This window comes from Corythoichthys intestinalis, chromosome 22 (assembly GCF_030265065.1).
Source record: "Corythoichthys intestinalis isolate RoL2023-P3 chromosome 22, ASM3026506v1, whole genome shotgun sequence".
Lineage (NCBI taxonomy): Eukaryota > Metazoa > Chordata > Actinopteri > Syngnathiformes > Syngnathidae > Corythoichthys > Corythoichthys intestinalis.
In genome coordinates this window covers 33,148,417-33,174,428 of record NC_080416.1, presented here as the reverse complement: position 1 = coordinate 33,174,428, position 26,012 = coordinate 33,148,417, and the positions used below count along the sequence as shown (strand labels likewise).

The window sequence follows — 26,012 nt, the reverse complement described above, 5'->3', positions numbered from 1 at the left end:
GAAAACAGGCAGAAATGGATTGTATGCGAGGGCGTGTCTATAATGACCCACTTCTGCGTTACAATGGTGACATCACGGTCTAAAAATAGCGTTCGTGCGGTACGGTATTGTAGTAACGTCTTCAGTATCGGTAACGGCGTTGCAAAGATGGGAAAAGTAATTATTTGGATTACTCACTACTGAAAAAAATAGCGCCGTTAGAAACGCCGTTATACTCTAACGCTGTTATTAATAACACTGCATATTACATATGGCTCACACAGTGCTTACAGGCAGGTAATGACAGGACCAGAGTCCAGACAATGCCAATGAGTGACTGTTTCAAAGATGCATTTTGCTAGGCTTTTGCACAGATTTGAACTATAAATTATGTGTTTTATGACTTTTCATACTGACTATTTCTTTCTGGTGACGTAGTAGTCAATATGATGAGTTTTGAATTCATTAGTTTTCATTTATTGTTCATGCAGATGGTCTTTACTCACTTTACAAATGCAATCATCTTAATTTGGAGATATGTAGTGGTCATTCTAAACATAGCAGCTGTGCTAAGCTGTGACCAGCCCATGTAGAAAGACTGTAGCCGCTTTACATTAACTTCAAAGTCAACAAACATATTGGCCTAAAACAGATGATGATATTTTATTATATTATTTTAAATGCTTTTATCGGACAATTCGTGAGTCAAGTTAGCGACTTGTTTGAAATGATTGGCTTGCGTGGACGGCGAGAGATGTCCTCCTCCGTTTGGACCGGCCCTCCCGATCCAAACGGAGGGCATGTCAATCACTGTCGATGGCAGCCAAGAAGCTAATTTTTGACGTTTTTGGGGCGGCAGGTGAAGGACGAGCGTAAGGCCGGGGAGGTTTTGGACCTGGCCGACTACGAGCGCTCTGAAGAAGTGAGGAAAGCCAAAAGTCGCAGCAAGAAGAACCACAGCCGCTTCATGCTCATAAGGTGTCGACGGCCCGGAAACACGGTCAGTTTGATGTCAATTGTATGAGAGAATAAACAATGAAAAAAAAGGGACATTTTCATGTTTCTGTTGTTTTCAAATCAAATTTGAATTAGGTTTATATAGCTTTATAAGTACTTTATAACGAAGCAAAATACAGTATATGATCGGGCTGCAACTAACGATTATTTTTATAATGGATTAATCTGACGATTAATGCAACGATGTATCGGATAAATGTCACTTTTTTCAATTACCTTCGCAATTTAACTTGAAGTTGTTTTAGGCATGTTGTAAGTAACAATGAAGACAAAATGGATGACTCTTTCCTTCAAAATAAAAATTTTATGACAGCTTCAACATCTACAACTGTACTTTTTTGAATACATAAAACTTGTTAAAGTTTTTAATAAAGGTTCTGAGTATAAAACATGACTAAGAAATTATCAGTCGACAAATAAGACAAGTCCTGTTCATTCAAAAAAAGAGTGATGCCGGGGGTCGTGCATGTGACCTCAGGGAACATACTTTTTTGCCGTACTACAATAAAGTGTACTTGCACATTCACTCAGTGGGTAGCAGTGGCGCTCTCATTTTCAGAGTGTGTGTAGTATTTTTTAACCAAACAACAGCACGCACCAAAGAGATATGTAGAGCTGTGCGCTTGGGAGTGTCACGACGACCACCTTCACCTCCGGTTCTCCCCCGGCTGCCGAGAATACGCTGTTTTCGGGCCGTTTGGCTTTTATTATGTGGGAGACGAGGAAAGACCACTCTATTTACTGTGTCTAAAAAAGTTTAGTAGCGGACAGCGGGAAGCCAAATCAATTAAGACGTCACTTTAAAGACATTAGACCCCACTCTCATTGAAAAGCTGTTTGTTTTTCAGCGAAAACGTGCCGAATATTGCCAGCAATCGATCCGCTCTGTCAGTGTTATATCAGTAAAACAGCGAGCACTGTTAGGCATGTTCAGTGCTAAATAACCCCACCATATTCCAAAGGAGCTGACACTGCGACAGCAAAACTAAAAACTGCCCTTTTGTCCTATGACACAGTCGCTTTTGTTCTATTCATTTTTGTTTGTTTTTTTAGTCAAATTGTTTGGCATATTGTCCTCTTGAGTTAATGTTGCTAATCAATTTGAATTAATAATTATTTATAGATTTTATTAAATGTTATTTTTCAGTATGAAATGGTCAAAAAATGTACCCTGAGTTTATTTTTACAGTTTGGATGTGACTTTTTTTTTTTTTTTTTAAATTCAGGAAAATTGATGCGCTTTGAGTCTTTTATGTTACAAACAAAACAATGTTAATAAATTTATACTTTATTGTAACTTGATCTATGTTACTTTTTTTCTTTAATAGAAAAAAGGACACAATTTTTGGCAGAGATCTACTTATAATAATCATTGTTTTAGAGACAAATGATACTATTTACAGTGGTGGAAGAGAGTTGGGGGAGGGGGCATGAACCATTTACATCTTCTTGGGGGGGCATAACAGAAAATAATTGAGAAGCACTGCATTACACTCAAACAAGGACCCAAACAGGACTGCTCATAGCTGCCGACAAAAACTGAATATCAAATTAGTTGGCAACTAATTTATTAATCGATTAGTTGTTGCAGCCTTACTGCAAGTAGAGACGCGTTTTACACATAAATGCCCTAATCCGTTCCAAACCCCCCAAAAATTTAGACATAAATCTTTATAATGCATAAAAATGCATCAAAACAAATAGATGTTAAAATTAGATTATTGCCCAGTAAACATAAAATCAGAGTTGTGCATCATGTAAAAAAAGCAAGAATAGAGTAAAGAATAAAACTTAATACACTTGTGTTAAGCTGTCGGAACACAAGGGGCGAATGAAGAGGACGCTGGGATGCATGCATACATGTACAGTAGAGGTCCCTCTAGCCAATTGGATGCTAGGAATGCTAGGCAATAGTCAAAGGCAGAGCAGCTACAGTGGGGCAAATAAGTATTTAGTCAACCACTAATTGTGCAAGTTCTCCCACTTGAAAATATTGGAGAGGCCTGTAATTGTCAACATGGGTAACCCTCAACCATGAGAGACAGAATGTGGAAAAAAAAACAGAAAATCACATTGTTTGTTTTTTAAAGAATTTATTTACAAATCATGGTGGAAAATAAGTATTTGGTCAATACCAAAAGTTCATCTCAGTGCATTGTTATGTACCCTTTGTTGGCAATAACGGAGGCCAAACGTTTTCTGTAACTCTTCACAAGCTTTTCACACACTGTTGCTTGTATTTTGGCCCATTCCTCCATGCAGATCTCCACTAGAGCAGTGATGTTTTGGGGCTGTCGTTGGGCAACGCGGACTTTCAACTCCCTCCACAGATTTTGAGTTGAGATCTGGAGACTGGCTAGGCCACTCCAGGACCTTGAAATGCTTCTTATGAAGCCAGTCCTTTGCTGCCCTGGGTGTGTGTTTGGGATCATTGTCATGCTGAAAGACTCAGCCACGTCTCATCTTCAATGCCCTTGCTGATGGAAGGAGATTTTCGCTCAAAATCTCTCGATACATGGCCCCATTCATTCTTTCCTTTACACGACAGGTGTCAAACCGATTCCAGAAAGGGCCAAGTGGGTGCAGGTTTGCTTTCCAACCAATGAAGAGGACACCTTTTCACCAATTAGATCTTTTACATGTGTAATCAGGTAAACTTTATCAGGTGCTGCTTGTTTCAGCAGGAAGTTCATTGGTTAAACTCTCTGCGCGTTATCGGTTGGAACAAAATCCAGCACCCACTAGGCCCTTTCTGGAATCGGTTTGACACCTGTACTTTACACAGATCACTCGTCCTGGTCCCTTTGCAGAAAAACAGCCCCAAAACATGATGTTTCCACTCCCATGCTTCACAGTGGGTATGGTGTTGTTCGGATGCAATTCAGTATTCTTTCTCCTCCAAATACGAGAACCTGTGTTTCTACCAAAAAGTTCTATTTTGGTTTCATCTGACCATAACACATTCTCCCAGTCCTCTCCTGGATCATCCAAATGCTCTCTAGCAAACCGCAGTCGAGCCTGGACGTGTACTGGCTTCAGCAGGGGGACACGTCTGGCAGTGCAGGATTTGAGTCCCTGGTGGCACATTGTGTTACTGATAGTAGCCTTTGTTACTGTGGTCCCAGCTCTCTGTAGGTCATCACTAGGTCCCCCCGTGTGATTCTGGAATTTTTGCTCACCGTTCTTGTTATCATTTTGACGCCTCGAGGTGACATCTTGCATGGAGCGAGCCCCAGATCGAGGGAGATTATCAGTGGTCTTGTATGTCTTCCATTTTCTAATAATTGCTCCCACAGTTGATTTCTTTACACCAAGCGTTTTACCTATTGCAGATTCACTCTTCCCAGCCTGGTGCATGTCTACAATTTTGTCTCTGGTGTCCTTCGACAACTCTTTGGTCTTGGCCATAGTGGAGTTTAGAGTGTGACTGACTGAGGTTGTGGACAGGTGTCTTTTTTACCGATAATGAGTTAAAACAGGTGCCATTAATACAGGTAACGAGTGGAGCCTCGTTAGACCTCGTTAGAATAAGTTAGACCTCTTTGACAGCCAGAAATCTTGTTTGTTTGTAGGTGACCAAATACTTATTTTCCACTCTAATTTGGAAATAAGTTCTTTAAAAATCAAACAAAGTGATTTTCTGTTTTTTTTCCCACATTCTGTCTCTCATTATTGAGGTTTACCCATGCTGACAATTACTGGACTCTCTAATCTTTTCAAGTAGGAGAACTTGCACAATTGGTGGTTGACTAAATACTTATTTGCCCCACTGTATAAGTGAGCTCTGGGAGCTGCGAGTACCAGCCATTTTTGACTTTTATGTCCTGAAATGTTTTTCGTAAAAAGACGCAATATTTTCCCTGTTGAGGCGTGTCTTAACCTGAAAATTCTGCATGTAGAGGCATTCGTAAGTAGAGGTAGCACTGTATGTCAAAGCTGGGCCAAGTGTCCTCTTTTTTGGAAATCAAAATATGGTCATCCTAGTCAACATGCTAGCTAGCCAGTGAAGCACCGGAAAGCTAGGCAATTCCGGTTATGATGTCACAGCCAGAATTGCTGTAAAACAAAATGTGGTTCTAAGAGTGAGAATAATGATGAAATGGGAAACAGCAGCACGGTTTGAGAGCCATATTCCTTTTCTACTTGTAAAAGGACATTTTCCAATTTTTGACATGGTTTTGTGGGAATGTTTAAAGATGTTGGCCCAGGATGTGAGGATTTGCTCCACTTTTTTGGCCGGCACCCTTCAAAGTGCAGCCTGGGGAATCTTTTGCGTGTGTTGCCGCTCTTTGGCGTCCCGCGAGAGATTTTGTCCCCGCCTGACACTCGCCGCTTCCTCATTGGGCGGGATTTAACGCCCGCACTGACTCGGCAGCTCGCATTGGCTAGGCCTTTTTTCCCCCGTAAAAAGATTTAATCCGCAGAATCCCATTACAGAGTCACAGGACGAGTCAGAGCGGAATAATCTGCCGTCTTTATTCTCATCTCATCTGTGACGGTCCTCCCTCTCGTAGGTTCCCAACCTTCTTTTTCTGGCCGTCAGTCCCGAGGAGAAGGAATCGTGGATCAACGCGCTCAACGTCGCCATCGTCAAGGCCAAAAACAGGGTTTTGGACCAGGTGATCACCCAAATTTGCTCCGGTCCAAACAATGTGTCAATGTGTCCAAATGACAAATCTCGTCACCAATATCACTGGCCCTAAAAGATGAGCGTTTACTCCCAGTCCTCTCCATTTTATTGAACTGGACATCAATCACTGTCAATGAGTTAGCATAGACTTCATAATGATATTTACAGGACACGGAGCGAGGGGCCGATTAATAGGGGGCCTGCGTTGTTTGCGTGGCCATCAAAGCTAACCGAGTGGAAACACAGATAGCGTTGTCCGTTGAAAATTCTTGTAAATGCTTAAATCTCTGAATTCTTTATAAATATGGAGGCAAAGCAGTCTCGATTCTTGGTTAAAAGAAAAAAAAAACGTGCAGTTAGCATTTATTTTACATAAATATGTCGAAGTACCATGCTAGTCTTTTAGTCAATGTTGCAGCCACCATATGTAAACTATCGACTTCATAACCTGACATGACACGGGACACGGGGCCGATTCGTAGGGGGCCTATTTTCAAAAACTTAAAATTCAAATATCTTCAAAACCAAAGCCGCTACCGACCTACAACCAAAACAGGCACTTACCATAGCCATAAATGAGTCTCCATGAGCAGCGGCATCAAAAAATTCCAAGTCGTTCCCTTATAAAATCCTGATTAATTATTTTTTAGATACGTATAGACCCCATTCACGTGACGTCACAACTCCGCCCCACTGACTTGAGCCGCCATATTGTCCGTCAGCTCATCGTGTTTACATATTACCGCTACGTACATTCCTCCTATTACTGCGGGTTTTTCTGCTTGTCTAAGGAATCACCGCCTAGTAAACGAACCCCAAAACCTTCCTGACAGTCGTTAACATTGATTAATGAAAATGGTGAAGGCATGTGTGGCGGTTGGTTGCAGTAACAGAGAAGATAAACGGTCATTTGTGTGCCCATTGTTAAAAGGGCAAATCTCTAAAGTGGCACGATTTGTTTATCTCGGCCCATGATGCGTTTGTGACGACAGCCGTCAGACAGCGGCGAAAACATCAATAGTCGTGATGCCAACAACATCACAGACATCATCAGACGAAGACTACGAAGCTCGTCGCCACGGTTGTTGTGCCGAAAAATAGCCACCCCACATGAAATGTCCCCCCTGACGGGAACGCCCCCACGGAAATGACTTTCTTGTACCGTGAATGTGTATTATTTTACTCTGCTTGAACTAATAAATCTTGTACTGTAAATATGTATTATTGTACTCTGCTTGAACTAATAAATGTCATACCTATGTGATTGTCATTGGGATATGGTCGTGAAAACCTGTAGACTAATACATTTCTGTTCAAAGATGGTTATGTGGCCCAGTCCACGATTTGTTACTAAAATACAGTACTAATATTTTGTGTAATTTAATTATTTATTTAAAACTGGTTTTACAGTAGTAAATCCATTCCTGTAATGCGTCCATGAAAACATTTAATGTTTTCACTTCAATAAAGCGTTATAAATAAGCGCTTCCGTCAGGAGGGGACATTTCACGGTGGGGGGACTATTTTTCGGCACACAGCGGCCCGTTGTCGAACCGCCGATCAAATTTCATTTTACAAGCGTGACAATGATGATGCTCAGCTGCCCAAATTTCGGTTTATATTTGGGCCGGTGCCGATTTTGGGTACCCGACGCTTCATCCTAACATCAACTGGAGTATGACTGGAGGTTTTTGCACGGGACCGGACCGGACGGGAGGAAACATCGATTTGGGCATCAAATATGGATCTAGCAACTGGATCGACCGAAGCTTTTCCAAATAACGGCTTTTATGCAACTCATCCAATGAGTTTACAGCGTCTGAAAGCACCGGGGATTCCATAATACGCAAGTGAATCCACCTTTAGAAACTACGGTCATTGACAAAAGGACACACAATGACGGACAATATGGCGGCACAATACAGCGATCACGTGATTGTGTGACGTTGGTGATTGGGGTCTATAGCACAACTCAAAATGGTTATAAAAGTCTCAGATTTTACACTAGATGCACAAAAATCACCAAATGCAGAGATAATCACCTATATTTTCAGGATCAATAGCAGTATTTAACATATATAGGTTTTTGACCAAAATTCCAACTTAAGTTTTCAACAGCTAATAAATGACTCAATTTAACATCAGAAACTTAATACATAAGGAAAACTGTTAGGTTTTGTGTTGGTTTTTTCCTAGTGTGACTTGTCCCTGTGATTGCCCATTGATTTCACCTGTTGTGCCTCCTAGTGTATCCTCCAATCTGCATCCTCCTGTGCTCACCTGTTCCTCATCGTTACCCCTCGTCTATGTGTGTGTGTGTGTATATAAGCTCCCAGTTTCTTTTCACGCCTTGTTGCGTCATTGTCTATGTCTGTGTCAAAGTCAAGATCCTGTCCAAGCCCTCGTGTTCTAAACCCTCCGGTAAAGTAAGTTTTGTTTGAACCTTGCCTTCTTGATCCCCAGTACTTTTGGTTTTACTTTATGTTTTGTTAGTTATTATTAAAACATTTTTTGAGATCACCACCACCTCCCTGGCTGCCTTTTGTTTCCCTGCATTTGGGTCCACAACACCTGCCCGCGTTTTCCCTGACAGAATGCTCTGTCAGGGAAAACGCGGGCAGCCAGGGAAGGAGAGAAAACCCGAGCGGGGGTGGTGCTGACGTAGCGTAGCTTGTAGAGTGTTTTCCCGTACGACATTTTCTGTACGGCATATCTTTTAATTTTTTTTATTGAAAATCCCTTACAAAATAAGGGCTGGTTGGAAAAATTTTGCGACTATAGTCATCGTGCAATAATAAATTGGATTTCAAATCTTCTCTTCTTACTGTATTCAACTGATTAGCTATGCATTACAGTTTTTTAATGTCCTAGAATTCAAATTCTTTATTAGGGGACCTTTAGCAGATATCACATTAAAATGTGATTAATTCAATTAATTAATGTTCCAATCCAATGTTTTTACAAACAATCATAACTTGCCTGTTCTCACTGTGACTCCTCCCAATGGCCAGTCCACCTCTGTCGAGAAGTTCAAAATATATGACAGCATCCAAAGGGATTGGATGTCTATTGTCGTCCATGAATGCTAACGCTAAAAGCAGGGGTCCCCAATCTTTTTTGCACCACGGACCGGTGTGATTTGGGTTTTTCTTTCACGGACCGGTGTTCTGACAATTTTTTTAACCCATCAAAAATTGCAACAATGCAGTTATGCGCGTAACGTTAAACATGGCCGCAAATGCAGCGATTCCAAAGTAAACACTACAAACTTTCTATAAAGAAAGGAATATTAACTTACGTTTGATCATGGAAGGGCATATAGAAAAGTTCTCCTCAGATACATCCTGCCATGATAGCTGCACACAATAACTGTACACTGCTCTCTCACCATTAACGACTTCGCCTCGTCGTTAAGCATTAACGAAGAAGCCCCCTTCACAAAGATACGATGTTGGAAATTGTAGCAAGGTTTTCAGTGCTCTTGTAGCGATGTCAGGATATTCCGGAATGACTTCAATCCAGAACCTCGGTAGAGTTGTTGTCTCAAATGTACGTTTAAGGTCGCCGTCATTTGCAATCTCTACAAGCTGATCCTCCTGTTGCACAGACATGCTCGAATCACTCGGTTTATTCACAAACGGGTCACGAATCCACTACTTCGCAGTTTGTGGGAGTTCGAGGTTGTAGGCTCATCTTCTGGCTCGTCAGGTGCCCTTTTCGCCGCAAAAAATATCTCCAAAGACGTCTGTTTTCCAGTCATCTTCGCTCGTGTGGGGGCTAAATGTGCTGCGCCCGCGGCCTAGTAATATGTTATTATCGAGTACAAGCGCACATAGATATATTATATACACAAAACAAAATGTACTGCTAGCAATCTAATCAATGGATTTCTATGACGACATTCTAACCTATCCCGTAGTATTATATCTAGAGTAGACAGGGATATTGGTGTGTTAAACAGGGGCACAGGGTTAATTTGGCCAGAATGCGGTCGTTAATAAATTATTGTTTCTGTGCGGCCCGGTAGCAAATTCGCCACGGACCGGTACCGGTCCGCGGCCCGGCAGATGGGGACCCCTGGCTAAAAGAGTCTTATTTGCAGTTGACTATGGACGAGCTGGTCTTGGTGCATCCCACCAGAGACCGAGCCAAGATCCCGCAAGGACGTCGCCTTCCCACCCGAGGACACCTCATGACCGTGGTACGACTGCCGTCGACGGGCATCCAATCCCTTTGGACCGGGAAGGCCGACGAGTCACTATGGACTGATGTTCCTTCGCCCCCTGCCGGCCTCCCGCTTCAAAAGGACAGGGTGTCTACTTGTGATCAGGCTGTCGCCGAAAGATTTAAGCTGTCGGTTTTCGGTAGGCATCGTCGTCTCACCACGGCACACTGACCCTTGACCTGGTGGCCGAGGAGGAAAACTTCCCCTCATCCTGGGAGAATGTGTTCCGCGCCAGTTCTGAAGGCCGACGTCAGCGCTCTGGGACGGATGTGTCCAAACTGCGAGTCCGGACCGAGGAGCCCGTCAAGACGGGAAGTCTGCCCCGTGGTAGCGAGCGTTCCTGGGGGAAATATTCCCGTCCGGAAGCCTCTGAGGTGCACGAAAGCAAGCAGCTGCAGGTGAGGGGACTAAAGAAGGCGCAGACGGGCAAGCGTTTCAACTTTCAGGTCCTTTTAGGTCCTCCAAAAGCAGTCCAGAACTCCTCAGCCTGGGAAGAAGAGCAACATGGCGGGTCGGAACCGCTGCGCCTCTTTGGATGAAGTCCTCTCCTCCAGGTGGGCAAAGAAAATCGGCCCTACTTCTTTCTTTTCCTCTGAGACTTTGTGAACACAAACGTCTCAAACTTGTGGTTTGGGGACTATCTTTTAACACTGGAACTACCAGGTTTTTTGGGCTATAAAGGAATACCAGAAATGCATCAAATGACCCCGATACCAAACTGACTACTTGGCTTTGTCAAACAATACACTGTAGACCACTCAAACAAGCAATCAAGCAGCCTAGGTGTGAAGGGGGGGTTTCACTCTGGATAGCTGCAATTAGCATCTTGAATATTTGCAAATCCAGACTTGTTAACTCCTGGTTTAGTGTAAAAATGATAGGGGGGCCATGTGGCATGAAACTACGACTAGCATCCAGAACTGCAGCTAAACCAGACTGTCTACATTTTATAAAATCGATTGTTAGAACATCTGGGACAAATCCCATCAAGCACTTTTACTTTGTCTTGACAAGTTCAACATCCAGTTGTCAAGGTTCACAGTTTATTATGTTGAAGCACACAATGACCAAAGAACTTTCCACAGCAGCTCAAACAGCTGATTTGTCACAGCAAACACAAGCTTCAGTATACAGTACATAGTAGGCAAATTGCAGCTTTTGGAATATGTAAAGAGGTTGTCCACTCGATTGCCTGCCTGAGCGGTCCACTGTCCGACAAAGCCAAGGCAGCCCAGCCCTCAAACACTCAAGATGTTAATTGGAGCAATCCAACCATGTGGTTTTGCGAGTGTGAATGGGAATGACTAATGACGACCATAGTGCTCACAAAAGATATGCTGATTAGGGTCAAATGATCCTTCTCTGGATACAAAAGTAATTTGTATCAACTGATCCACCCTTGGTAGTTCTAGTGTTAGTGAATTATAAAAATTCATGGGTTAGTCGAATCTCAGATCCAGAAGGAGCAGTGGGGTTTTGGTCTTGGCCGCGAAACATTGGATCAGCTCTATACCCTCAGCAGGGTTCTCGGAGGGTCATGGGAGTTCACCCAACCAGTCTACATGTACTTTGTGGACCTGGAGAAGGCGTTTGACCATGTCCCACGGGTAGTCCTGTCTGGGGTGCTCAGGGAGTATGGGGTATCGGAATCCCTGATATGGGGGGTCCGGTCCCTGTATAACTGGTGTCAGAGTTTGTTCCGCGTAGCCGGTTGTAAGTCGGATTTGTTTCCAGTGAGGGTTGGATTCCACCAAGGCTGCCCTATGTGACCGGTTCTATTCATAACTGATGGACAGAATATCCAGGCGCAGCCGTGGCGTTGAGGGGGTACGGTTTGGTGGCCTCAGTATTGCATCTCTGCTTTTTGCAAATAATGTACTTCTGTTGGCGTCATCAGCCTGTGACCTTCAACTCTAAGTGGAACGGTTCACAGCTGTGTGTGAAGCAGGTCAGGATGAGAATCAGCACCTCCAAATCTGAGACCATGGTCCTCAGTTGGGAGAGGCTGGAATGAACTCTCCAGGTCAGAGATGAGGGCCTTCGCCAGGTAGAGGAATTCAAGTATCTCTGGGTGTTGTTCACGGGTGACGGAAAAATTGAGCGGGAGATTGACAGGCGGATTGGTGCCCCATCTGCAATAATCCGGACTCTGCTTCGGTCCGTTGTGGTAAAGAGGGAGCTGAGCTGTAAGGCAAGGCTCTATATTTACCAGTCGATCTATGTTCCTACCTTCACCTATGGTCATGAGCTGTGGGTTGTAGGACTCCGTAGGGAGTCGGAGCTCTCTCTTAGAGATAAGGTAAGAAGCTCTGTCATCCCAAAGGAGCTCGGAGTAGGTAGAGCCACTGCTCCTCTGCATCAAGAGGAGCCAGATTATGTGGCTCGGGCATCTGATTTGGATGCCTCAAGGGGCCTCCCTGATGAGGTTTCCTAGGCATGTCCCACTGAGAGGAGGCCACGGGGCCGACCCAGGACGCGGTGGGGAGACCATGTCTCCTGGCTGGCCTGGGAACCCCTTGGGATCACCTAAGATAGCTGGATGAAGTGGCTTGGGAGGGGGAAGTCTGGGCTTCCCTGCTGAAGCTTCTGCTTCAGCGAACTAATCTCGGATATGCGGGAGAAAATGGATGGTTATGGGTTAAAAAAACTATGGTACATATAATTTTAAAAAAAAGATCCAGAAAATATATTTTCGGTCTACCTTATTCTATTCTATCATGTTGTCGTTATCAGACCGGCAATGATTCGTTCCGAGTTGCGTTGGGCACTTAACCGACGACCGACAGAAGAGGAAGGCGGCGCCACGGTGCAGCCCGTAGGTCAACTGCAGAGTCTCATCGCGCAGAAAATGCAACGGGCTCAGGAACTGCTGGAAGAACTGCGACTGCAGGTCAGTAAAGCTGTGCGGCCTGACCGAAATCCGTCGGGAAATTTAAGACGATACCGATACATGCAATTAAATGATCCTAAACCAATTGGTCAATGTCATTCAAAGCCAATTAATATGACAGTTGGAAGTTTGTTGATGTGTATCGTGAAATGCAAAAGTTAGGTGTTCTCCGTCTATCGTCATCAATAGCAACCAATGAGTTCAACGTAACATTGTAAGACAATGAGAAGCATTGAAGAAATTGCGTTGTTAGCTCTGCTGTGATGATTGGTATATCGCATCATTTCCTGTTGCTTTTGAGGCATTTCAGGCTCACTTCCTTTTGAGATCGCATCACATTTTGTTGATTTTAGGGCATTTCCGGGTTGCCCTGTTCATATTTGGTCTCTTTCTGATGATATGGGGCCATTTCTGGGTCACTTCATGTTGATTTTGGTGCATTTTTGGTCATGGAGGTACAGTGGGGAGAACAAGTATTTGATACACTGCCAATGGGTTTATTGGCAGTGCATCAAATACTTGTTCTCCCCACTGTACATGGGCGTCCATGGCATCGAGGGTCCCAGTCAAATATCAATGTTCTTTAGTTTTTGATCAAAATCACAATTGACCACCCATAGATCCATAGGAAATCAATAGGAGTGAATAGACGTTTTTGGGCAATTGAAACGAATGGTGAATAGAATAGTGCTATTGGAAATGAATAGGAAATTTTGCCCATTAGAAGTTAATGGGAAAGTTTTGGGAAAATTTTGGTCAAACTATGTTTTTGGCAAAAACGGTATACAGTTTTGTGCCCCTTACTGTGCTGAATTTTGATGTGTAGATAATGTGATTTTGATAAAAAATTGAAAGACTAGGGTAACCAATTTAAGATGGATTGTTGCTATCGCTCCCAGTCGAATTGGGTCGAACGTCTCTCGCTGTTGATGGCAACCAGCGTTAATTTATGAAATTATACTACAGCTGTTCTAACAGTAGAAAGATTGTTGATGTGTTTGCTTCGTTTCAGTTTTGTACGTGGTCAAATGCTTATGTTACAGTGCGCTCATTGTACAAAGAGTCCATTTTTAAAGCAAGTCTAGTGGTTCATCTGTCATGCTAAACTGAAATATGGCTGTTTCACAACAGGAACTGCAAAAGGCCAAAGCCGAGCGCGAGAAAGGAAGCTCAACGTCCGGGAAAGGGGTAGAGTCTCCTCGTCTTCATCGCCTAATGGGCGGGGACTCGCCGCAAACCAGGTGCCATACGGCGGGTACGGCCGACTCTTCGTCGGACCGCGCCATTTCTCTCAGGTCGTCTTCGTCCCCACGTAGCCGCGGCGGCGACTCTCCCGGAGTCCGACTGAAGGACTCGCCACGGCTGAGAGGTCGCGACTCTCCCCGCTCCAAGGGTCGCGGGAATCGCTCCCGTGACGCCGATTCCCCTCGGACCCGAGGTCCTCGGCCTTCCCCTCGCCGCAAAAACCGGGAAGCGCCCTCGGAAGCGTCCCGTCCGCCAGAAGCTCTGGCCGTCCCAGATGGCGCAGATTTGCCGGCCGAATCGTCGCCCGGTACCGGCAATGTTTCCTCATCAGACGCCACCGAAACCGTCCAGAAAGCAGATAGGGATGAAGAAGCACTGGAAAAGCGGCGTGCGGAAGCGGAGCGCCTCCTGGTGGAGGCCATGTGTTCCTGGCAGGAAGCGCGAGAAGTGTTGCGGGAGGTGAAGGAACTGCAGAGTCACACGCTGCGACGCCAGCGCAGGAGGACCTACGAGAAGATGACGAGCAGCGCGTCTGCCGAGGTCCGCTTGTCGCCCGAGGACGGGTCTGAGTCGCCTTGATGCAGACTTGGCTTTCTCAGGAATGGATTCCAGCTCGCTCTCTCGGGTGAGCTTCTTCAACCAGCAGCAATAACGGCACTCCTTCCTTCCACTGCTTTTTGTGCCGAATGATGTGATTTGACCACTTTGACTCCAGGGTATTCTGTCTTAAGCCTGGTTTATACCTGACACATTGAACGTTCCGCAAGGAAACAAGGTGAGTGGAGGTCATCTGACACGCGTTTTTCAGTCTTTGCTGCTCCACGCAACTCTGTGAACGTTGCCCCCGTGGTGAAACCAACATTCTCCCAGACTACAGGGGGCAGTGAAAAGTGTCTACGGCATGCGAGCAACTTCATATTATAGAGAGAGAATAGAAGAGAGTGAGAATCCGTTTTCCTTCAACATAGGGGAGCTCGCGGCTCTTAACAAGGAGGAACAACTTCTTTGTTGTTTGATGATCTATATTGGCTGAATCATATATATTTTTGTACCTGGGAACTTCTGCAATTAGTAGTTCGTCCGCCATGTTTTGCCCCCTCCACTTGCCTACGCCATTAGCAGCTCCGCTCGAAACGTCAGCGCCGCTTGAAATTTTCAGCAGGTATGCGGTGCGGAAATCTAATGCATGGTTTATGCTTCTGTGTCGGGCCTATTGGAGACTCATGATGGACTGTGTGCAGGTGTTGGCCTGCATCTATGACCTGCCAATGACCTGACTAATTACACAGTTCTCAGGAAAGAGCTTGTTTGTCAATCCACATGGTCATTTAGCGACAGCAACAAGGATAAGTGGTCATCTCGACAACCACTGATAGGATAAACACTTCTTGTGATAAACATGTCTAATTCCCCTCGGTATTCCCAAGTTTTTGTGTGGCCACCTTTGATATTACCAAGTAAGGTTGAGCATTCAGGTGGTCCACATCAGTGGTCCCCAAACTTTTTGCACCATGGACCGGTGTGATTGGGCCTTTTTTTGTCTTGATGGCAAATATACTAGGTCGCTGGTACAAGGTTTCATGGCTTTAGCAATACGGTTCGCCATAAGGTACAATGCTGTCAGTGCATTCGCTTTTGTTGCCTCGTTTGCTAGCTTTTAGCCACATATCATGCAGAACACTTGGTTGTAGGCTCCTCTTCTAGCTCACCGGATGGTCTTTTCCCAGTAAAAAAAACTGTCCAAAGACGTTGCCGCCCACAGCACACAGCAGCTAACGTTACTGTTTACATGACTGACTGCTATAGATGTGCAAACAACCCAGTAATGGCAGCCAACCATAGAGAGCTATGTACACAAATCTCTACTCGAATTAGTCATGAGGCACAGGTCAGACTGTGGTCGTTAACAAATTATTATTTCTCTGCGGCCCAGTAGCAAAAGCACCACGGACCGGTCCCCGGTCCGGTGTTTGGGGATCCCTGGTCTACACCTACGTCATATGCTCAATTGCCAATCCATCCATTATCTACCGCTAAATCTGGGGTTGGGTTGCGGGGGTAGCAGCTTTAGCAGGGAAGCCCAGACTTCCCTCTCCCTAACCACTTCAACCATTTCCTCCGGCTGGATCCCAAGGGGTTCCCAGGCCAGCCGAGAGACATAGTCTCTCCAGCGTGTCATTAGTCGTCCCTGGGGCCTCCTGCCTGTGGGACATGCCCGGAACACCTGTCGAGTGAGGCATCCGAACCAGATGCCCTAGTCACCTTAGCTGGCTCCTCTCAATGCAAAGGTGTAGGGGCTCGACTATGAGTCCCTCCCGGATTACCGAGCTTCTCACCCTATCTCTAAGAGAGAACCCAGACACCCTGCAGAGGAAACTCATTTTGGCCGCTTGTATCCGGGATTTTGTTCTTTCGGTCACAACCCAAAGCTCGTGACCATAGGTGAGGGTAGGAACGTAGATCGACTGGTAAATCGAGAGCTCTACCTTTTGGCTCAGCTCCTTTATCACCACAACGAACCAGTACAGAGTTCACATCACTGCAGGCGCGGCACTGAACTGCCTGTCGATCTCTCACTCTCTCCTACCCTCACAAGAGCGTGAACAAGAGCCCAAAATACTTAAATTCATCTACTTGGGGCAGGATCTCATCCCCAATTATTGCACTAAAAGCTGCCGGACGCGCTGCCTGGCCCGGCCCCCTACTGGAAACTGTGATGGAATGTCTGTAGGAGCTGTCTCGTTAACTGATAGCGAAGTTTATGCATTGTTGACAATTTTCAGTTCGTGCGATTTGGCGATTACGTTGCAAATGCAAAGGTATGCATGGGCTGTGATCACGTGCAAGGGCTGTGATTGGAAGTCGTGACACTGGGCTATCCCGCCGGGACCAATTAGAACTTCCTAAATTCCGGGATGTCCCGTCCAATCCGGGACTGTTGGTGACCATAGTTAACGGTGTAGGTCCGCCGTCACCGCAACGCAGAAACATAAAAGAGCTTTAACGCGTTCGCGCACCACCCGGAAAGGTGCGGTCGCTGATATGATGTCATTTTACTACGTGAAGTCGTGCGGACCGCACGGATGCGTCAGGTATAAACCAGCCTTTACTCCATGTGAGTTAATATGACTAATTCACCTCACTGAAAATGACTCACATTGGTAAGTGTGACTCCATTCTAACCTCTGTGAACTTGGCCCCACATCAGATGCAAATTCATAGAAAAACGTCATTCCTTTGAGCCAGGTTTGTGCTGAAAATAATTTCCGTTTGTGCTGCTATCGTTTTTGAGATGTTAACAATTCTTTTCTAGGTCAATCTGAGGTCAACCAGCCCCCTCATTTTGATTAGAAATGGTGTTAATCGTTTGTGCTACGTTTGTGCTCTAAAAAGTTTGATTTGTGGTATCGTTTTATAGATATTGAGATATTAATTTCAAGTGATGACGTCATTCACAGGTTTTCCATATACAACTCCCGCAACTGACGGAGCGTACCAACTCAATAACAGAGGGGTGTTCCAACAACTAGCACCTCTTCGAAGGGGTACCATTCATTTGTGCTACATTTGCGCTAGTTGTTGGGACACACCTCTGTTATTGAGAAAGTTTTGGGAATAAAAAAAATATATTACAGTGGTACCTTTTAATTCCAGGACCTTAGTTCCAGGACCTTGTTTTTAAGTCAAAATGGTCGAATGTTGAGCAGAATTTTCCCATAAGAATACATTATAATTCCATGAATTCGTTCCACAGCCCAAAAACCTACACTAAATCCTTAATAAATACTGCTGTTGCTATTACAAATGGCAATTACACATAGCAAAACAAATAAATTAGTCATAAAAATTGGAATAATAATATAATAATAATTCCTGTAATAATGTAACGAATCAGGTTCTAATGTGGCGGACGTGTTTTGCGTTCTGTACCTGAATGCACTGTGTGGCTGAAGTGACAGTCAAGATTTTACTTTCTCTTTTAATGTTCTCTTGTTATTGACATCAACTGCAGCGGACAGTAGGCACACGGCTGTCAACAGACTTGCAAGAGACAAGAGACCATGATAGGCCCCCTCCAACCACCACACTGACCACTGCCACCGGCTTGTCACGACAACATCGGTGTTGTTAATCTTACTTTAAAAAAGTAATTACAGTTACTGTTACAAATTACTTCTCCCAAAAAGTAATTAAGTTAGTAACTCAGTTACCTGAATGTACTGTTACAAATTACTTCTCCAAAAAAGTAATTAAGTTAGTAACTCAGTTACCTGAATGTAAGAGTTATTAGTTACTTGGCAAAGTAATTGGTTTAACTTTTCATGTTTTTTTTTTCCACTCAAAAAAAAAAACATACTGGTCCTTCTCAAAAAATTAGCATACAGTATTTTGATAAAGTTCATTATTTTCTGTAATGCACTGATAAACATTAGACTTTCATATATTTTCGATTCATTACACACAACTTAACTAGTTCAAGCCTTTTATTGTTTTAATATCGATGATTTTGGCAAAAAAGTCAAGTCAAAAAGAAAACCCAAAAATCCCTATCTCAAAAAATTAGCATATCATGAAAAGGTACTCTAAAGAAGCTACTAACCTAATCATCTGAATCAATGAATTAACTCAAAACCCCTGCGAAAGATTCCTGAGGCTTTTAAAAACTCCCAGCCCGGTTCATTATTCAAAACTGCAAACATGGGCAAGACTGCCGACCTGACTGCTGTCCAGAAGGCCATCATTGACACCATCAAGCAGGAGGCTAAGACACAGAAAGAAATTACTGAGCAAATAGGCTGTTCCCAGAGTGCTGTATCAAGGCACCTCAGTGGGAAGTCTGTGGGAAGGTAAAAGTGTGGCAGGAAACGTTGCGCAACCAGAATAGGTGACCGCACCCTGAGACAGATTGTGGAGAAGGGCCGATTCCAGACCTTGGGGGACCTGCAGAAACAGTGGACCGAGTCTGGAGTAGAAAAATCCAGAGCCACCGTGCACAAGCGTGTGCTGGAAATGGGCTACAGTTGCCGCATTCCCCAGGTCAAGCCACTTTTGAACCTGAAACAGTGGCAAAAGCGCCTGACCTGGGCTACAGAGAAGCAGCACTGGACTGTTGCTCAGTGGTCCAAAGTACTTTTTCCAGATGAAAGCAAATTTTGCATGTCATTTGGAAATCATGGTGCCAGAGTTTGGAGGAAAACTGGGAGAAGGAAATGCCATAATGCCTGAAGTCCAGCGTCAAGTACCCACAGTTAGTGATGGTCTGGGGTGCCATGTCAGCTGCTGGTGTTGGTCTACTGTGTTCTATCAAGGGCAGGGTCCATGCAGCTTGCTATCAGAAGATTTTGGAGCATTTCATGCTTCCATCTGCTGAAAAGCTTTATGGAGATGAAGATTTCAGTTTTCAGCACGACCTGGCACCTGCTCACAGTGCCAAAACCACTGGTAAATGGTTTACTGACCATGGCATTACTGCGCTCAATTGGCCTGCCAACTCTCCAAACCTGAACCCCATATAGAATCTGTGGGATATTGTGAAGAGGAAGTTGAGAGACACCAGACCCAACACTGTGGATAAGCTTATCAAAGCATCCTGGGCCTCCATGACCCCTCAGCAGTGCCACAGGCTGATTGCCTCCATGCCACGCCGCATTGAAGCAGTCATTTCTGCAAAAGGATGCCAGACCAAGTGTTGAGTGCATAGCTGATATAATTAATTGAAGGTTGACTTTTTTTGTCTTAAAAAACACTTTTTTGTATTGGTCAGATAAAATATGCTAATTTTGTGAGATAGGGATTTTTGTTTTTTCTTGAGTTTTTTGCCAAAATCATCAATATTTAAACAATAAAAGGCTTGAACTACTTCTGTTGTGTGGAATGAATCTAAAATATATGAAAGTCTAATATTTATCAGTACATTATAGATAAAATTAACTTTATTACAATTTGCTAATTTTTTAAAGAAGGACTTAGTGTTACCATGTCAAGTTCAAAGGGGTTTTGGCACAGTCGCCCTAGACCAATTATTTACCCTAAACTTAATTAGACACAGGGGTATTGTGGATATTGCAATAACTAGATCGTAACCTTTGCTATGTTTGGGCATTTAATGTTGTGAATCAGCCGTTAAAATTGCTCCCATTATTGCATTAGTTCCCTTCTGTCTACATGTGAAAGTTTTAAAACTGTTACATCATTTAAGAATCAAATCAAGATTTTGCTGATTTAAGAGTATTTTAGATAAAAAGTTACTCAGGTTCGCTAGGAAGGTTCTCTGCAACATTGCCTTTCTGAGAAGTCTACTGCTTTAAGATGGCAGCTGTTTACTAGCGCCAGCAAGTATTTAATTTTGCATCTACTTCTCTATTCATTTGCTAACGCAGCCGAGTCTGTCATTTCACATCTAGTTCATATACATGTGATATCTAGCGTAGCATCATGTGGGCGTCGTTTGTAGGCTGTCGGCTACAGTTAGGTATCATTGGAGCCACCTGGCCTAACATCGTGTTTGCAAAGGCGTCACAACTCCCTCTTTCCCACTCCCGCTCTTCTCTCTCCGTGTCTCGCAGACTTTTCTCACGTCATTCAACCAACGTAGTAACACAAAGTAACGTACGAATTTACATCCTCAGTAATGGTAATGGCGTTGCAAAGATGAGAAAGTTAATTACTCACTACTGAAAAAAAATAACGCCATTAGTAACACTGTTATACTCTAACGCCGTTATTAACAACACTGTGACAACATACGCAGTACTTTTAACGCTTTGCAAGCAATGAGTGTAAATTTTCAAATTACTGTTCACTTACCGGCATCACTGTCCTCAGCCAACTCTACTTCTTGTAACCCTTTTAAAAACTTCATAGAGGTGAACGAGAAAAAATGATGATCTTGATAGAAATTGAGCTTTTTGTAGAAAGATACATTTCAAACATAACTTTAACACAGCTATTTTTTGCTTTAGTTACATCCCAAACATCAGAAAAATGTTTTCCTTTTAGAAAATAATATAACCAATAAGGCAAATAGAGCTTTTGATAGCAAAGTAACAATTTATTTACACATAACTAACTGAGAGATGACGATGTTGTGGCCGCGACAGCCGGGGTAAACTTTTCCCTAATCGCCACCTTTCTCATAAAGATGGATTTTTTTGAGTCTTTCTTTTGTGGTGACCACTGCCTCATGGCAGAGTTCGCCTAGGGAACTTGTGTTCCTGGGGGTGAACTGGTTTGGCCGTGTGCGTTTCCGTGCGGGACACTTTAGGATGCGGGGGACGCAAGCAGCCGAGCACGGCGGCGCGGGCTCTGCTCGGCGAGCAGCACGGGCTTAACGGCATCGTCCACTGCACTGGTGGTCCCAATCGTTCTGCTCGGTCATCCAGCGCCTGGCATCCCGGGCGTCCTCCCGGTTGTTCTGCTCGGTCGTCTGCCTCCTGGCATCTTGGATGTCCATTCGTCTTCCGCCGGCGCCCGGCTGTGCGGCCTGGCCGTTCGTTCTGTTTAATCGGGTTGCAGGTCTTACCAAATGCGCTACTGCCCTCCAGTGGCCAGTTTTATTGCTTTAAAATGGATTTTCAGCCTTGTGCTTTGGAGCTAAGTTGAATCAGGACCCAGAGATGTCTCTTGTGAAAAAAAAAACGTAAAAGACGTATAAATACGTATTTGGGACACTAAAACAAAAATAGAACATATTTATGCATTTTTGGGAGCAAATGAGTTAGTTTATAAAGACTGCCGAAGGGAGGTCGGAGGAGGACCATCGAGATCATAGACGTTCTACAACCGTATTGTCGAGCCAGCTCACGGCCGCGCACACCACGCTCATATTTTTGTATCATTTCCATCTTGATTTCAATGGTAAGCGTCACCTTTTTTCACCAACTGCACTAACCTTCTTGGAACCCATGTTGATTTCTCTCACAAGAAAATCCGCTGTGCATCATTCTTGTGGCAAAACAAATTGCACCGCTGTCATAGATCGTCGTATTTCGAGCATGTCGTCGGATGTGGAAACAAATGGCGAGTCAAATTTTACGTCGGATGTCGATAAGATGGTGTGTCGAAGCGATCGTAGATCGAGGGTACCACTGTATAACAATATCTATAAAACGATAACGGCGTAAACGAACATTTTTATAGCACAAACGATTGACACCATTTTTAGCCATTTTGAATCAAAAAGCGGGATAGTTGACCTCAGACTGACTTATGAAAGAATTGTTAATATCTAAAAAAAAAAACGATAGCAGCACAAACGAATGACATCATTTTTCTATAAATTTGCATCCAATGGGGGGGCCAACTCCACAAGGGATCCATTTTACTGTGCATCACTCACCTGACACTCCACATAAAAAAAAAAAAACTTAATTTGACACACAAAATAACTCTTTTTGACTCCATCTGATGCCATTTGATTCCACACCGCTCAGCGTAACTATTCTTCTCCTTGGGATGGGTTTTGACTCCTCTGCCACACTGGAAGTGACTCATTTGACTCTGCATGATTCTGAGTGGCCGCGATCCCGACTCTTCCTCAGGAATTTTCCAGGCACAATTTTCAAGTCTCCTTCTCCGAGCGGCGCAAACGTCAATGGGATTCGCTTCATCGGACGAGCGGCGATCATAAACGACAATCTTTTTCGTATTCCGGCTCTTCCAAAGATGATGTCGTCAGCAATAATATCCTTGTAAACGACGATGTCGTCAAACGTTGAAACTTGAACTTTGGTAGCAATTTTACCTGCAATAAGCGGAGTCAAAAAAATGTCATTCTTTTAGTACTGTTGATGATAAACGGCTAATCAGGGATATTAATAGTGCTTGTGATTTTCAATGAGTTTATCACGAGTAGACATCCCATTCGTTTGAAATAGATGGGATGTTTAGCACCGTCAATGGCAGGCAATGAGTTCATATTATATAATTTAAAAAAGCAAAAAAAATGAAGATGATTTACCAGCATTGTATGACTTTGAAATGTGTTGCTAGTTCTGTTGTTTTCGGATGACATTTTTCAACTGTTTTTCTTGATATTGTGAGTGTTGCAATGCAAATTTTACTTGTTTTATTTTGACACAGGTGGATTTTCTTGTTTCTGTCTGCCACTAACTAAAAAAATAGCACAAAACCACTTTGTGTACTTGTCTGACTATTAGGGAATGTCAGAAGAAGCCACTGCCTACAACCATAAAACGAAAAAAAATTTGGGGTGTCAAACAAAATATGCCACATTTTTCTGTAAATTTTTGTTGGAATGGAAAGATAAGACACAAGATGGATATATACATTCAACATACAGTACATAAGTACTGTATTTCTTTATTGTAACAATAAATTAACAAGATGGGATTACCATTATTAACATTCTGTTAAAGCGATCCATGGATAGGAAGACTTGTAGTTCTTAAAAGATAAATGTTAGTATAAGTTATAGAAATTTTATATTAAAACCCCACTTCATGTTTTCGTTTTAATAAAATTTGTAAAATTTTCAATCAAAAAATAAACTAGTAGCCCGCCATTGTTGATGTCACTAATTATTTCCACAATGCTCATGGGTGCTGAAGCCTATAAAATCAGTCGCACCCAAGCGCCAGAAGAGGGCGGCAAAACTCTGAAAAACACAACAAATACACCTTTCACTGTGCTGTCATTTTAATCTGTTTGAGCGGGGCATTTGTCCGTTAATTGCGTCAAATATTTTAACGGGATTAATTTAAAAAATTAATTACCGCTCGTTAACGCGATAATTTTGACAGCCCTAAAAAAATACAACAAGAGTACAGGTAGCGTCCGGGTTAACAAGACGTACCCAACTTACGCGATTACAACTTTACGACGCTGAAGTCTCGTAGTAGTAGTAGTCTCCAGTAGTTTTTTTTTTTTGTCATGTAAACAGTACCTAGTTCTTGCTATGCCTCTTCCCCAAGCAGCGTCGCCGTCATCCTGCAGTCCCTGACGGCGTCAGGTCCCCTCCGCTGTCATCTTTGGTTCTCACGTGTCCGCCCGAGAAGCGCCCTTTTCAGCTTTCGTCATGACGCCTGCCTCAACCTTCGGTTCTTCCTTGGCTGCCGACGATGCGCCTTTTTCGGTTCTCATGCTGCTAGTGTTGCCACCTTTCAGAAATAGAAATAATAAAGGAGGCCCCCTTCGTGCCCAAAGCCTTACGGGCGAAAAAAAAGGGGGCATCCCCAAAACTCCTAAAATGCATAGAAATATATCTATTTTTAGATGAGAAAACTGTATTGTGCACTATGTGTGCATGGCAGTTTCCTTGCAGCAGATTGTTGTTTCTTTTTAATGCAGGTTAGTGAAAACAAAGTTGTGAATATCGTAATTAACATTTGTGTTGTCAGCACTGAATCCGGTCACGTGATCCATTGACAAGCCAAATTTCTTGAGGGAATGTTCCAGGAGAGCTACAATTCCAGCAGCTGACTCGTCTGCATTCTCTATGAAGTCCAGCATTTTGTTGGTGAGCTCAGACTCTGGACTGAAGTACTGGACAGCAAGGGGAAACATCGTCCTGCTCAATTTATTCGAGGCATCGGTCTGTATGGAGAATGGGATGGGTGACGTTAAGATCTTGAGCACATCACCCACTGCCTTTGGACCCAGGACTTGTTTCAAACAGTGCCTCTTGCTTTGTTCTCCCCAAAGTCATTTTCTTCACCATTTTGGCATCGCATAAAAATCTTCTGATTGAGCCTTGTGTCTACAGTCAGCACTATTGTAGCTCTGGCGGTCTACGTGTTACTGTGAGGTATACCTGTGTCACCTCAGCTGCAGTAATTTAGAGGGTAGGAGTGGGATTATGTCATATTCACTATTAATCAATCAATAGATAGTATATATTCGCAGTAGGACTATTTATTCAGTGTTTATTTGCTGTTACTCTATTAGGAATAATTCCAATTCCATTAGTTAGCGTAACAAAATAAGATGTTCTTTATGGGTACATAAATTCATTCCATATTGATTGATAATAAATGAAAGTTTCAAAAAAAAAAAAATCAACATTCCTGAAAATAATCAATCATAGTAGCAACTGAAATAGCCTAACTATGTTCCTATCAATGCAAGATGTTTGAAGGTAAATATAAATGTAGCATATATGTTATCCATATACAATAGCATAATAACATACCAAATCAAGCTCAGGGGATGTTTCAGGTACAAAGAATTGTGACGAAGGCTCTTCTGGGATCTTGTATTCCGTTTGTGCAGGTCCCCTGTAGCATGCTGTTTTACACCTCCGTGAGACACTACAAAGACTTTCCTGCCTGCCTTGCAGTTCGCTTTATAATCACCATCAGTGACTCTATCGAGCCACGGGTTACCCTCTTCTCACTCCAGTCTATTTTTTGGAGACGTTTCCCCTTTTGAGGATGAGGTGCGGTGTCCTGAGATTCTCCTGTTGACGAAGACATCTTAGTTTTGAAAATGCGCGGGGCGGTGCACTGAGCAGAGCTAGCGAGGTAACTAGGCAACGAACCTGGAAGTGGAGCGCAGTGCAGGGCAGACAGCAGCGGTCAAGCAGATAACTATCTTGCTGTCTTTAATATCTCCTGCCCTTTTTGTTCATTATTGTTGGCTCAGTGGTCACTCGTGAACGCAGGTGTGTTTGTGTGTGACAGATGTGCATGGGCTGGGCGCACCGCCGCCCGCCACTCCCCGCTGCCGGAAACGCGGGTCGCGTGGGGTCGCCCCATGGAACAGTTGTGAAATACGGATTAACTGCGTTCCGTATTGGTTCAATACGGAACGCAACTTTTAATTCCCAATTACGGAACGATTCTGTATTTCAAGGGACGGGTGGCAACCCTACATGCTGCTGCTAGCGCTGCTGCTAGCGTTGCTGCTGCTAGCACTGCTGCTAACGCTGCTGAGCCCCCAGCTAAAATTTAGTTTATCTAATATTTAGGTTTTTTTTTAATTATATATTTTATATATATATACAGGGGTGCACAATAGTGGCCCGCATATGCGCATGTGTACTGGACGTAGACAAACGCGCTGGCCCT

The 26,012-nt window shown here is 43.7% G+C and overlaps 1 protein-coding gene across 3 annotated transcripts in view; it reads left to right on the top strand.

The window, feature by feature from the left end:
• Positions 1 to 18,191, top strand: part of plekho1a (pleckstrin homology domain containing, family O member 1a) — a 34,114-nt gene extending 15,923 nt beyond the window's left edge. For 2 of the 3 annotated variants that reach the window (XM_057828411.1, XM_057828413.1), the window contains 7 exons: positions 839 to 979; positions 5,511 to 5,615; positions 9,729 to 9,827; positions 9,995 to 10,249; positions 10,308 to 10,405; positions 12,585 to 12,741; positions 13,873 to 18,191. In XM_057828411.1, the coding sequence (XP_057684394.1) occupies positions 839 to 979; positions 5,511 to 5,615; positions 9,729 to 9,827; positions 9,995 to 10,249; positions 10,308 to 10,405; positions 12,585 to 12,741; positions 13,873 to 14,565 (1,548 nt within the window). In that variant the 3' untranslated portion in view covers positions 14,566 to 18,191. The remainder of the gene's footprint in view (positions 1 to 838; positions 980 to 5,510; positions 5,616 to 9,728; positions 9,828 to 9,994; positions 10,250 to 10,307; positions 10,406 to 12,584; positions 12,742 to 13,872) is intronic. The other variant, XM_057828412.1, reaches the window with a different exon arrangement.
• Positions 18,192 to 26,012: the final 7,821 nt, after the last annotated feature.